We start from the raw sequence: 12233 nt of genomic DNA, 5'->3' as shown, positions 1-12233 counted from the left end.
CGACTTTTGGAATGTGGGAAGGAGGCTAACCGGAGAAAAGCCACGCAAGCATCACACAAGGAGGCTCGAGCCAAGATTGGAATCCCAACTGTGAGGGTGACGTATAGCGTTTCTGATGGGGTAGCAGTTCAATTGCCAGATTTCTCTTCTGTTCTGTCATCTCCCTATAGCCCAGGAGTCAGGAACTCCGGTTCCTTGGGAGCCATATCCTGCCTGTTTTAGATCTCTCCCTCCTCCAACACATCTGATTCAAACAATCAGCTCATCAGCAAGCTCTGGAGAAGCCTAAAATCTGACATCCAGCCATCACTCTTCGCCAAATTTGCATGAGAGCCCTCTGATGTGATTGAAAGAGTAGCGCGGGTGGAGTTTGATTTGCCTTTTCATTTGTGCGGTCAACTCTTTCGCCTTGTTGTCCAAAGCCGATAGCTCTGGCCTCTACCTGGAGTTTCCCCCCACCCCCACCCCCCAAAAAAAAAATCTTCAGGAGGGAATCAAGATGGAAATAAAGGAAAAGTTCAATTTGGCCCGAGTGCCCTCCATCCTTATTCTGGGGGTGGTTTATGTGGCCTATGTACTCATTGGCGGGGTGGTATTTTGGAAGTTGGAGGGGGATCTCGGGGAGAAGGACATCAGTCTCTTATTGATGAACAAAGAGAAGCTGTTGTCGACGTACACGTGTCTGGACCAAGATGGCCTTGAGGAGGCGGCACAGGTAAGGAAGATCGCTAAGACTAACCGGTGTGCTGTCCCAATGCTTAAATCCCACTGTGTAGATGGACGTTCACCCAGCCATCCGTTTTGTATACCGCTTAACCTCACTTGGGTCTCAGGTGACCTGGTGCCTATCCCATCTACACCCCACCAATCACAGGGCACAGATAAACGAAACCATTCACACTCACATTGTTGGGCAATTCAACGTCGTGACCAAATCTTACGAGCCGACTTTTGGAATGTGGGAAGGAGGCTAACCGGAGAAAAGCCACGCAAGCATCACACAAGGAGGCTCGAGCCAAGATTGGAATCCCAACTGTGAGGGTGACGTATAGCGTTTCTGATGGGGTAGCAGTTCAATTGCCAGATTTCTCTTCTGTTCTGTCATCTCCCTATAGCCCAGGAGTCAGGAACTCCGGTTCCTTGGGAGCCATATCCTGCCTGTTTTAGATCTCTCCCTCCTCCAACACATCTGATTCAAACAATCAGCTCATCAGCAAGCTCTGGAGAAGCCTAAAACGATCATGATCAATTGAATCAGGTGTGTTGGATTTGGGAGAGCTCTAAAACAGAAAAGATATGGCTCTCGACAAACCGGAGTTCCCTACCCCTGCTATATATCGCCTTTTAAGACAAATCCGATTTGGTAACTTAAACTTGAGATGTAAGACAGTAGACCCATGGAATTTCTCACAGTTTATTAGTGAGGAAAAGTCTGAATGGTAAGTGGAGTTATAAATGGTTTTAAGAAAGAAACTTAGCATACTATATATTGTACATTAGCTTTAAATACATGGGGCAGTATGGTGGCATCACAGTTTTGAGGTCGAATATCCGTGTGATGTATTTGTTTAGATCACATTTGGTTTTGTTTCCTCATGTGCCCTTTTTTGTCTCCACCTGTTCTCGTCATCCGTGTCCCTTGTGTTTAACCAATCAGCTCCCTCGACCCTTTGTGTCTTGTCCAGGTGTTTCTCATTCTCTCGTCACTTTGCTTGTATTTAGTTCCCTGGGTTCTGTCAGTCTTGGTCGGATCATTGTGTGCGTGCATGTGCGCACGTTTTGTTTTCTGTCATGTTTTGTTTTCTGTCATAGTGTTTTTTTTTTTTTTTGCTGCTTTGGTCCCTTGTGGTTTTCAAGACTTTGAGTATTTCAGTTAGTTTTTTTCCAGTTTACTCCTGTTTGTATTTTTGTTAAATACATTTCATTAAGTCCACCCTGCTCCTCCCTGCCTCCCTGCTTCTTGAGGTCCTCCACCTACCATCACGCAAAACATGACACTCCATTTCCGGCTTCCCGTGTTGCTTCCAAAAACATGGTTCAGTGCGTGGGTTCAGTTCCCACTCAGTGACAGTGTAAATGATAGTTTGTCGAAATGTGCCTCGTAATTGATTGGCGTCCATTCCAGACTGTAGTCTGCCAGAAGTAATCTGGGAGTTGGCTTTAGCGACGTTGCACCCTGCACAGGATACGTTGTACAGAAAATGGATGGATGAATGGATGAATGGATGCATAGAGCAAATAGAAGAACTAAGACAGACAAGATCTTGAGCATGACATCTGTTGAAATTCTACACTTCAAGACAAGTATTGCCTGCCAATATTTGAAGGATTCCATTCTTAAGTCTGCCATTGCCTTCACTTATCATCCCAAGCCTTTAAATGGGGGACCACCTGATTTCCATCTGACCGCTTTGCTTTTTTGCTGTTTATACAACTTTCTTTCAGACTCCATGTCTCCTATTAAAATACTTCAACAGATGCTCTTTTAAGCTGTTGCTATGCAAAACATGTTTGTTTGCTCTTGCCCTATTTCTACAGCCGCTTTATTTAGTGCATGCCAGTGAGCCTGTGAAAGAGTTTAATTTTAATTTAGCATCCGATTCATTTGTAATTGGCATGTCATTATCACAATTCCTCTTGCCAGCTGCTCAGTTATTTCTCTACAAGATGTCACACATATTGAAAAGTGATAGGACGAAAAGCCCTGACCGTGTCCTGTTCATAGTTGGGCCCTCGGGCCACATTTGAACCATCATTCACTTCCAAATGCGCACCACATCCTTGAGTTTTATTTACCGCACATCCTCGCCAAAGGAAATTTTGCTTTGGTGACGATGACAGCTCGAATAACTGCATGTCATGGTCTTATGCTCAATGTTCAGTTTTCACTCACAGTAGTGGCCAAACTAACTGCTCTTGCCAAGTTAAAGCACATCTTTCATTGTGACACTTTAATATTCCCTTCCCATCATTTGCGGAATCAACATCTTATTTGGGAAAAGATGCAAGTCGGGCAATACCTTTGAGGTCAAACTGACAAAAAAGAAAGAAAGAGTCACTGGTGTTGGAATGGTTCAAGCACCTTATATTCAATTAACCGAACATGCACTCTTGCTGCTCATTCTGCTCAGTGTCATTGTTTGATCTAAAATCTCTTCTCTCCACTTTGCTGCCATTTCTCCATTGGGAGAGCAAGAATAAGGTTTATTCCATTATTCAGGTTTTAACTATTCGATTCAGACTGTTGGTTAATTTATTGATAGCCAACTGTGTTCTAATAAATGTGCCGCTATAGGTTTGTCAAAGGAATGAAATGGGGTGAATTGATATCCAGAGGTGGCAAAAGTGCTCACTTCTGTGAAAACCGACTGGTAAAAAGCAGAAGCACCGTTTCAACTCCTTTGCTTAAGTAAAAGTAAAATAGTATAAGGCTCAGAATATATATATATATATATATATATTTCAATGATTTACTATACACATTTTGGTAATTTGGTGCAATAATAATAAAAAAAAAGTTCTCTGCGTGCGAAAAACGTTCCTTGCTTAAACTTATAGTGTTTTCACTAAGAACTGGGGAGGGGGGCGGGGGACGGGGGGTCCACTGGACAATTATGAAAACAATGTGTTTGTTCCCACAGCATTGTGAACTGACGAGTAAAAATTGGTAAATTAGCTAATGATCAGATTTCGAATTTTTGAAAGGTATAAGTTGTTTTAAAGGTCGGCACAAGCCACAAAACATTCACCGTGTATTATTCTTGATGTCGACCACTTCAAATAATTCTCAAATGGGCCATGGATGGGGAATATCTTGCTTCTTCAAATTTGCTGCATTTTCATCGTTATGGTGTTGGGGCTTCATCCACGGAGGTTCAAAAAATTCATGGACCTATTTTGACAAAATAGGAAGTACAAAGTAGCAGATATCAGTGATTAAATGTAAGAAATGGAACAAACTCTTCTTAAGTAGTGAAAGCAACTGAGGAAATGTCACCTTTTTTCTATTGTATCATTGCTGTTATATGTTGAAGCTCGCAAGCTCGTCAATGTAAGGCAGTTCTCTTTCCTGGTTGTATTTCTCACAGAGATGATGACTGTTATGTAAGTCACTGATCACTGAGTTCTGAGAAGTGTCTTGACCCGAGCACAAACCCCAAGAAAACAAATGTCAACACTGTGTCAGCAGGCATCTTGGTTTTTTTGTGTTGTTTTTCTTCCTCCCCAGGTTATTCGAGATGCTTCTAAAGTGGGCCTGAGTTTGAAAGGCAACGGCACCACAGACGGATTTTGGAAATTCACCAGCTCGGCTGTGTTTGCCGCCACTGTGGTCACAACCATAGGTTAGTTAGTTAGCTAGTTAGATCAGTTAATTCTGCTGGCCCGTTGTGCTGCATGATCCTTTTTTGGGAGGTGTGGGGGGTCGCTGGCTGATACACATGGGTGAAGTGTATTCTTGCTTTCTTGCTGGGGGCTGTGGATGCCCCCCTGAGATGGATGACAAATATTGAGAATGCAATCTTCTGCAATCTTCAAATGTTTATCATTTGCAGGTTATGGAAACATGAGTCCCAGCTCTACTACTGGTCAGATCTTCTGCGTGTTCTTCGCCCTATTTGGCATCCCACTCAATATGGTGGTGCTCAACAGGGTGGGCAAGTACATGGTCGTCATTGAACGGAAGACCTCCGACTTCCTCGAGAGGAAGACTGGCAAACGGGTGAGGATCTCTTTCATCATCGTTTTGTTGCCACTTCACCGCCTCCTTTTCTCTGCTTAGAGTTGCTCACGCTTCTTCGTCCACTCGGTGTCTTACCTGTCCGGAGCCCTCTTCTTCTTCATTGTTCCCATGCTGGTGTTCCAGCTTCATGAAGGTTGGACCTACTCACAGGCCATCTACTATTGCTTCATCACGCTCAGCACCATCGGCTTTGGAGACTTTGTGGCTGGTAAATCTCAGAGCACACTAATCAAAGCTTTATCGCTACCTTCGTCATCATATTTGAATGTTTTATTTGCAGACAGTAACCCAGATCACGTGTACCCACAGTGGTACAGCGTCCTCATGGCCTCCTGGATATTCTTCGGCCTGGCCTGGTTGGCGCTCATCATCAACCACTCCATTGATATCCTGGAGAAGCTCAACAGTCTCGTGAAACAGTGGTGGGGGGGTGACAAACAGGAGGCACGGGAGAGCCGCAACCGCGGCACAGAGCTGAAGGAGCAAGATCAGGTCAAGCAGCCACCTTTAACTTAGTAAAATAGAAAACAAGTGGACTTCCTTACTCATAAGGACATGATGTGTGTGCACGCATATCGATTGTGTTCATAAATAGGTTGTGGCCTCTGAGCTAAGGACTGTGTTTACACTCACTTTGAAGCTCATACATTATCCATTTCTTTCTTCTACGCCATTTCAAAGATGGCAGTAATGGAATTATACTTTTTGCTTGGAACCACCCTTATCTGGTGGAAATTTAGTTGATTTGTGCTATTATTTTAAATTTGTTTGAAATTTGAAAAATGTTGAGGGAAAAATGGAATTTAAAAAAATACAAAAAAAAATACATTAATGTTATTACATTGTAATAACAAAATGTATATTTTGTAATAACTACAAGAACTTTGAGAAGGTAATTGCAATATTGTGAGAATATTTTCTTATGTGAATAAAAAGCTAACGTTGACTAATTTTCCTGTCTCAATATGACTTACGTTGCACAAATCTTAACATAAGTGTTGCTTTGTACTCTTTGGATTTTTTTTTTTTTTTTTTTTTTTTAACTCAATTAATTATTTTATTTCTCGGCTCTGGTGAGTTCTCTGTGCCGTCATAAGCCCCTTTTCCACCAGGTGGTGGTATTACATAAACAGCACCAAAAGGAACTGAAACTGGAGCGTCAGCTCTACTAAAATTGTTTTTCCATAGCTGTGGTCAGTTGTATTTTTTGAAGAGACATTCAGTTTGCTCTCTCGTTTGAGTTTAAATGTATTCAAATCCACATTCACCGCAGCACTTGTTTTTCTGTATTGAAAGTATATATGTGTATTTCTTTCCCACAAGGAAATGAACTTAGTGGGTGCTCACAAAGGTCACAATGGGCCTTCCAAAGGACAAACTCTTTCATCGTTTGTTTATTTAATTGAAAGCCAGTGAGGAGGAGCAATGCCAAAGGCAGATGGCAGGCAGAAGGCCCGACAGAATGGAAAATGACAAGATGCCAAAGGCCACAAATATAGAGTCACGCAAGGGTGAAAGAATAATTGGTTGAGATATTCGAAAAAGTGCAAAATTCCAAACAGTGGAGGAGGACAGAAAAGGCATTCTGTGCGTCTCTCCCCTCCTCTGCTTGGTTACGGGAAAGCTATGGGGAGTGAGAGTGACTGGATTGCAACCATTGCACAAGAAAAAAAAAAAAATGCATGCATATTTGTCCACGGTTCAGTGACGACTCATTATTCGTGATGGGAACGGTGTTTCTATTTTACACGTTTCAGTAACTTATTGTATGAAATGGGCTGTGTGGCACCGATACGAATACAGTACTAGCATCCTGGAGGACAGAGATACGGCAGTACTAGTATTGGCGACTACTAATAAATAATGCGCCGATGCCATTTACCGATACTAGATTAGAACTTTGGTTGACACAGTATGTCCATCGCCACTTTACATCATTGAAGACTTTAAAGCTTGCACTTATCTTGCTAGCTGCTATCAAAGAGAGGCTCTTGTTTGCAACACATCACTCAGCAAACATCAAGTCCGAGTCTAAAGTGCCGTGATTATGTATGAAAATGTGTGCAAGACCGACAGAAAATGTTCCATGATGTTCCATCAACGTACAGTTTTTTTTTTTTTTAGCTCAATGAACGGCAATGCGAACTAAAACTTGAATGGGTTGACAAAAAAGCTGCACACGGCATTCAAATGTGATGTCACACGATAGGGGTCTATTACAATCACAGAATTTAATATTTTAGATGTGCAAATGTTGCACCTAACTTTCTTACAAATCCACATTCATGTTAATATCTACCGCATGTCTCACTCTCACCAGCGTGAAGAGCTATGGAAATAGACTGTTTATTCAACACGTGTTCTGTTTACAATGTCAAGTCAAGGCAAATGTGTAGAGAGAGAGAGAGAGAGAGAGAGAGAGAGCCCTTCGTCACAGAAAAGTCTCAAATGGTTTCACATGCCTCCAGTTGACAAATATTAACTCCCAGTGGAAGTCAAGCATTTTGACACCAACTTCAAGGGCAGAGTGGGTCAGAGACCCAAGTAACTGTGTTGCTGCAGACACTTCAGAAGTAATGATTTAACTATGAATGATTTTACATCCAAGCGATTATTTAGTATTACCTGAAAAAATGTTCTTATATATTTTTTTTCCAAACGTCATGATATCGGTGCGCTATCCACATCAGGAAATACTGAACATTCGGCCAGGTATTGGGGGGCCAAAAAATGGAATCATAACACTAGTTTTAAACATGCCACCCAGACAGAGATCTTGTCGTGACAACTCTGGAGTAGTTTGAACATTAAACCTATAAAAGGAAGAGGGTCAAAGATTTTCATCATGAACTCAAATGTCCCTGACACATTTTCAGATTAGGCAACTGACAAAAGTTGGTTGCACAATTTCCTATTTGATGGATGGGCAGGGTGTGAGACCCAGCTTTTACTTTACAAGCAAATTAAAAGTGATTTTTTTTACATAACACATCCTCTTTAACAATGGTCATAATGTTAAGAATTGTACAGGAAGTGGAATTTTGGGTGCAGCGGGGAAGCATCACCACATCTTGGCATCATTTTAATGGAGAATTCCTTGTCTTGTAAACACTGTCCACTCCCTTGAAGAATTGCACATAGAGGCCAATTCCTTTATTTTTGTTGTAGAGTACACCAGTATGAGACAAGACATCAACATTTCAGCCTTTTTTTTCCAGGTGTTTGCACGACATTCACAACTGAGATGCTAACCCCTTTTGTTTTTATTAATCATTTTTTTGAAGTGTGCCTGATGGATGGATGTCTGTTTTGTTGCCCTTGTCAGTCTTCTTACCTGTACCATGATCGTTTCAACAATACAGGGCCTACCGCTAAATGTCTACGGTCAGTTTCAGAACTGCCAGTGAAGACTACATTCATACTATTTGGAGGTGCAACCAACATGAAAGCCAGAAAGGTGTCAATGTGGGAAGAACAAACAAATGTGACAGAAGATGGAAAATCAGTCGTAGCCATTGACACACATTGTTTGCAGCAAAAACATACAACTATATGGAATGTTGGGGAGAAGAAAGAACACAAAATGGGTAGATCAAGCAAAACAGCAGAAGTTAATGACAGAAACATTGTGACAGTTGTAAAGAAGCCCGTCTTTCAAATAACAAAACTATGAGTGACATCACAACCTCTGGAGGGCAAAAGTAAAGTGATGGTGTCACCATCTACTGTTTGCATAAAATTTCAGGTCTAAAAGCGCAGTGGCTGCACCCAAAGATGCAAACTACTCATTAGTGAGAAGAAAAACAAGGCCAGGCTGAAAAGTACAGAGATGAGCCTCAAAAGGTTCTGGCAGGAAGTGTTATGGATTGCTGATGCACAATTTAACCTTTACCAAAGTGATGGAAAGTCTGGAGCTTGGGGAAAGAACAGAGCTGCTCAGAAATGCGAACATTGAACTTCAGTGTTAAATATGATTGTGGCGCCAAAACAAACTCAGAGGTCGAAAGAATCATACCAATTAAAAGAAAGTTGCAACCAGATTGACTAATTACAATTAAACACTGCAGAAACAACAAAGAAGTGAAATATAGCTAGATAGATAGCTATTATATACTGTGTGTGTGTGTGTGTGTGTGTGTGTGTGTGTGTGTGTGTGTGTGTGTGTGTGTGTGTGTGTGTGTGTCTGTGTGTGTGTTTGGATTTCCACCTCTTGCAACAAACAATAAACTAAAATAAATAAATAAAAATAAATAAAACTAAAAATCAAGTGTCATGCTGAGTCAAAAGCCAAATAATAAAAATGAGCTTTAAGACGAGTTTCAAAGATGGGCAGTGAAGCGGCTTGCCGAACGTTCAGTGGCAGGTCATCCCAAAAAGACTTCAACAGGGGATGACTGTAGCATTTCGTCATTCATCGCTATCATACAAACCCAAAAACATTTTCCTGTTTCAAATTAAAATAACCCAGCGGCCCAGTGGTCCAGTGGTTAGCGCGTCGACCTCACAGTGTGGAGGTGCAGGGTTCGATTCTGGCCTTCCTGTGTGGAGTTTGCATGTTTGCCCCGGGCCCATGTGGGTTTTCTCCGGGTACTCCGGTTTCCTCCCACATTCCAAAAACATGCGTTGGCAAGCTGATTGAACACTCTAAGTTGTCCCGAGGTGTGAGTGTGAGCGTGGGTGGTTGTTCGTCTCTATGTGCCCTGTGATTGGCTGCCAACCGGTTCAGGGTGTCCCCTGCCTACTGCCCCAAGACGGCTGGGATATGCTCCAGAACTTCCCGCGACCCTTGTGAGGATGATGCGGATCGGAAAATGGATGGATGGAAATTAAAATAACCTTATTTAGCGTCTCTAAGTCTTGCAGTTTTCTTGTGTCTCTTTGGCAGTGAACACAGAGGATGTGAGTCATGAAAGTAGAAGAGGACACCACTCTGAGTCACCTGTGTTAAAAGGTCAGGCCAGATGAGGACGATATCTGCAAAGGAGCCCAGAGCAGTGTGGGTGGATTTTGATTTTTTTTTTTTAAAGATAATTGCACTGGATGCGGCGAATGCAGGAAAAACATCACACCATCACTGTTGTGTTAATCATTTTACTTACATTGGTTCTCTCCTGCAGAAAAAAAAATAATTTAGGTTTTTCGCAGGTTCTGATCTTTTAATGTTCTATTCGCTATGCCTTGGTGAAAGTATAAGTTTTATTTCTGTTCACAATTCTCTATAGTAACGGCAGTGACAACTGAAATCGTCATACCATTCTAGATAAAACTTTAATGTCAGGTGACTAGCTGCCAATAAAACCTTCCTGACATATGACTCAGGGCCAATGCACCTTCTGCAGGCTATTGGGGAGCAGTGTGGTTTTCCTCCTGGCTGTGGAACAGTGTACCGGCTCTACACCCTCAGCAGGGTCCTCGAGGGTGTATGGAAGTTTGCCCAACGACACTTACATATGCTTTGTGGACTGAAAGAATGTATTCCCCCTGTGGGATCTTGTGAAGAGAGTTTGTTCCATACTAATTCAGATTTTTATTTTTTTTTCCAGTGACGTAGGACTTCACCAAGGTCTCCTTTGTCACAGATTTTGTTCGTAACCTTCAGTGGCAGACTTTATGAGGGCGTCGAGGGATTCTGGTGTGTTGACCTCAGTTTTGCATTTCATCTTTTTGCAGATTATGTGGTTCTTTGGCTCCACGCCGGAGTCGTCAACATTCAGTGGAACCATTCACAATTGAGTGTCAAGTGGTTGGGCTGAAAATCAGCACCTCCAAATATGAGACCGTGGTCCTCAGTCAGGAAAGGGTGGAGTTTCCTCTCCAGGTCGAGGATGAGATTCTTCCTAAAGCTGCTGCACCCTCGACCCCACCAAATATACTGTGTTTTTGGAACGCATTTTTTAAATAAACAATTGTATATTTTACTCCATCTGGAATGGAAGGGGGAAGACCGTTATTGCTGCTGTTTTAATTTGACAGCCATTTTATCCGATTCCTACTTTGACACTACATTTGCAATTATCGCGATAATAAAAGCCAAGATATGCGCTTCTCAAGTACAGTTCTCGGCCAATTTTTTTTTAAATGTGTATATTTTAAGTATAAAGTGTGATCTCATTTGTCTTAGAGTACATTTATTTCTATTACCCTAAGGTGCCTCTGAGCCAAAGAGGCCCATTGCATCATGAATTGAAGTCAAAAGTTGCTAAAACTGTCGACTATAAGGCCTATGCTCTATCACCTTTCTACAACGAACTTCTTGTATTTTAACTTTTAGCTTCATAACCCTGAGAAAACAGAGACATTGATTTTGGCGCTGCTGGTCCTTGTTTACAGACACCACTTTGAGTTTTGATCAAAGAATAATAACCTGATGTGACCCAGCTGACTGTTTCAACTGTTGTTTGTTTCATTGTTTCAACTCTCCTTTCTGATACACATAAAGAGTTCTACTGCTTGTTTTTGATCTTTCCCTCCTCCACTTTCCTTGATTCAAAAGATCAGGTTTGTTAGTAGGCTTCTGCAGAGCTTGCTGATGAGTTGATCATGTGTGTTGGAGGAGGGAAACATCGAAACTATCAAGGATAGGGGCTCTCGAGGACCGGAGTTGGTAACCCCAGTTCTAAAGCATTCTCTAGTTGGGCTCCAATACTCTGGAAGAGGTAAAATGTTGAAACCTCGAATTAAAACGTATTTTTTACACTCTTGCATTTTATCATATAACAAGAAGGACTGTTTTACTGCTGCTTCAAACTGTTGTTTGTTTCATTGTTTCAACTCTCCTTTCTAATACACATAAAGAGTTCTACTGCCTGTTTTTGATGTTTCCCTCCTCCAATTTCCTTGATTCAAAAGATCAGGTTTGTTAGTAGGCTTCTGCAGAGCTTGCTGATGAGTTGATCATGTGTGTTGGAGGAGGGAAACATCGAAACTATCAAGGATAGGGGCTCTCGAGGACCGGAGTTGGTAACCCCAGTTCTAAAGCATTCTCTAGTTGGGCTCCAATACTCTGGAAGAGGTAAAATGTTGAAACCTCGAATTAAAACGTATTTTTTACACTCTTGCATTTTATCATGTAACAAGAAGGACTGTTTTACTGCTCTCTTTTCCCCCCTCCTCACTGATTTGGAGAGCGGTATTGATAAGTGGCAATGATTGAATCTGAAGCTCTTGCTGGAACGGATTCTGCACCGACCGACCGAGACAAGATCCAAAGTGGACCGCTCACCTAGAGGGGTTGCTGTGGTCAGGTTATGAGGAAGAAGCGCTCTACATGTACCACTGGCACTAACTCACATTGTACAGCGCCATAATATGTGATGAATGTTGCTCATTTGCCTTCCATTGCAGGTTATCTTAGAAGGGGCATTACTACATCTGTGGTCTATTCTCAAAGTTTCTTCTTTTTTCCGACATTTTTTTTTCTGTGGGCCCATGAAGCCCTTTGAGACTTTTTTGGGGTGTGATTAAGAGCGATATAAACAAATCTTGTCCATAC

The 12233-nt window shown here is 41.9% G+C and overlaps 1 protein-coding gene across 1 annotated transcript; it reads left to right on the top strand.

Annotated features, from left to right (window-relative positions):
• Nucleotides 1-409: 409 nt before the first annotated feature.
• Nucleotides 410-5530, top strand: LOC109519959 (potassium channel subfamily K member 17-like). The gene is made up of 5 exons (XM_019876850.1): nt 410-715; nt 4229-4343; nt 4554-4720; nt 4781-4949; nt 5022-5530. Exons 1-5 carry the CDS (start codon nt 500-502, stop codon nt 5255-5257), a joined length of 903 nt encoding a protein of 300 aa, XP_019732409.1. The 5' UTR covers nt 410-499; the 3' UTR covers nt 5258-5530.
• The last annotated feature ends 6703 nt before the right edge of the window (nt 5531-12233 follow it).

The sequence above is a fragment of the Hippocampus comes genome, unplaced genomic scaffold, assembly GCF_001891065.2.
Source record: "Hippocampus comes isolate QL1 unplaced genomic scaffold, H_comes_QL1_v1.1 scaffold107, whole genome shotgun sequence".
Classification (NCBI taxonomy): domain Eukaryota; kingdom Metazoa; phylum Chordata; class Actinopteri; order Syngnathiformes; family Syngnathidae; genus Hippocampus; species Hippocampus comes.
This window is presented reverse-complemented; position numbering and strand designations above follow the sequence as displayed.

Excerpts from the sequence above, each read along its gene's own strand:
- LOC109519959 (XM_019876850.1), top strand. The coding sequence starts at position 500 with ATGGAAATAAAGGAAAAGTTCAATTTGGCCCGAGTGCCCTCCATCCTT. Across the intron at positions 716-4,228 it reads GCCTTGAGGAGGCGGCACAG|GTTATTCGAGATGCTTCTAA; the intron begins GTAAGGAAGATC and ends CTTCCTCCCCAG. Across the intron at positions 4,344-4,553 it reads CACTGTGGTCACAACCATAG|GTTATGGAAACATGAGTCCC; the intron begins GTTAGTTAGTTA and ends TATCATTTGCAG.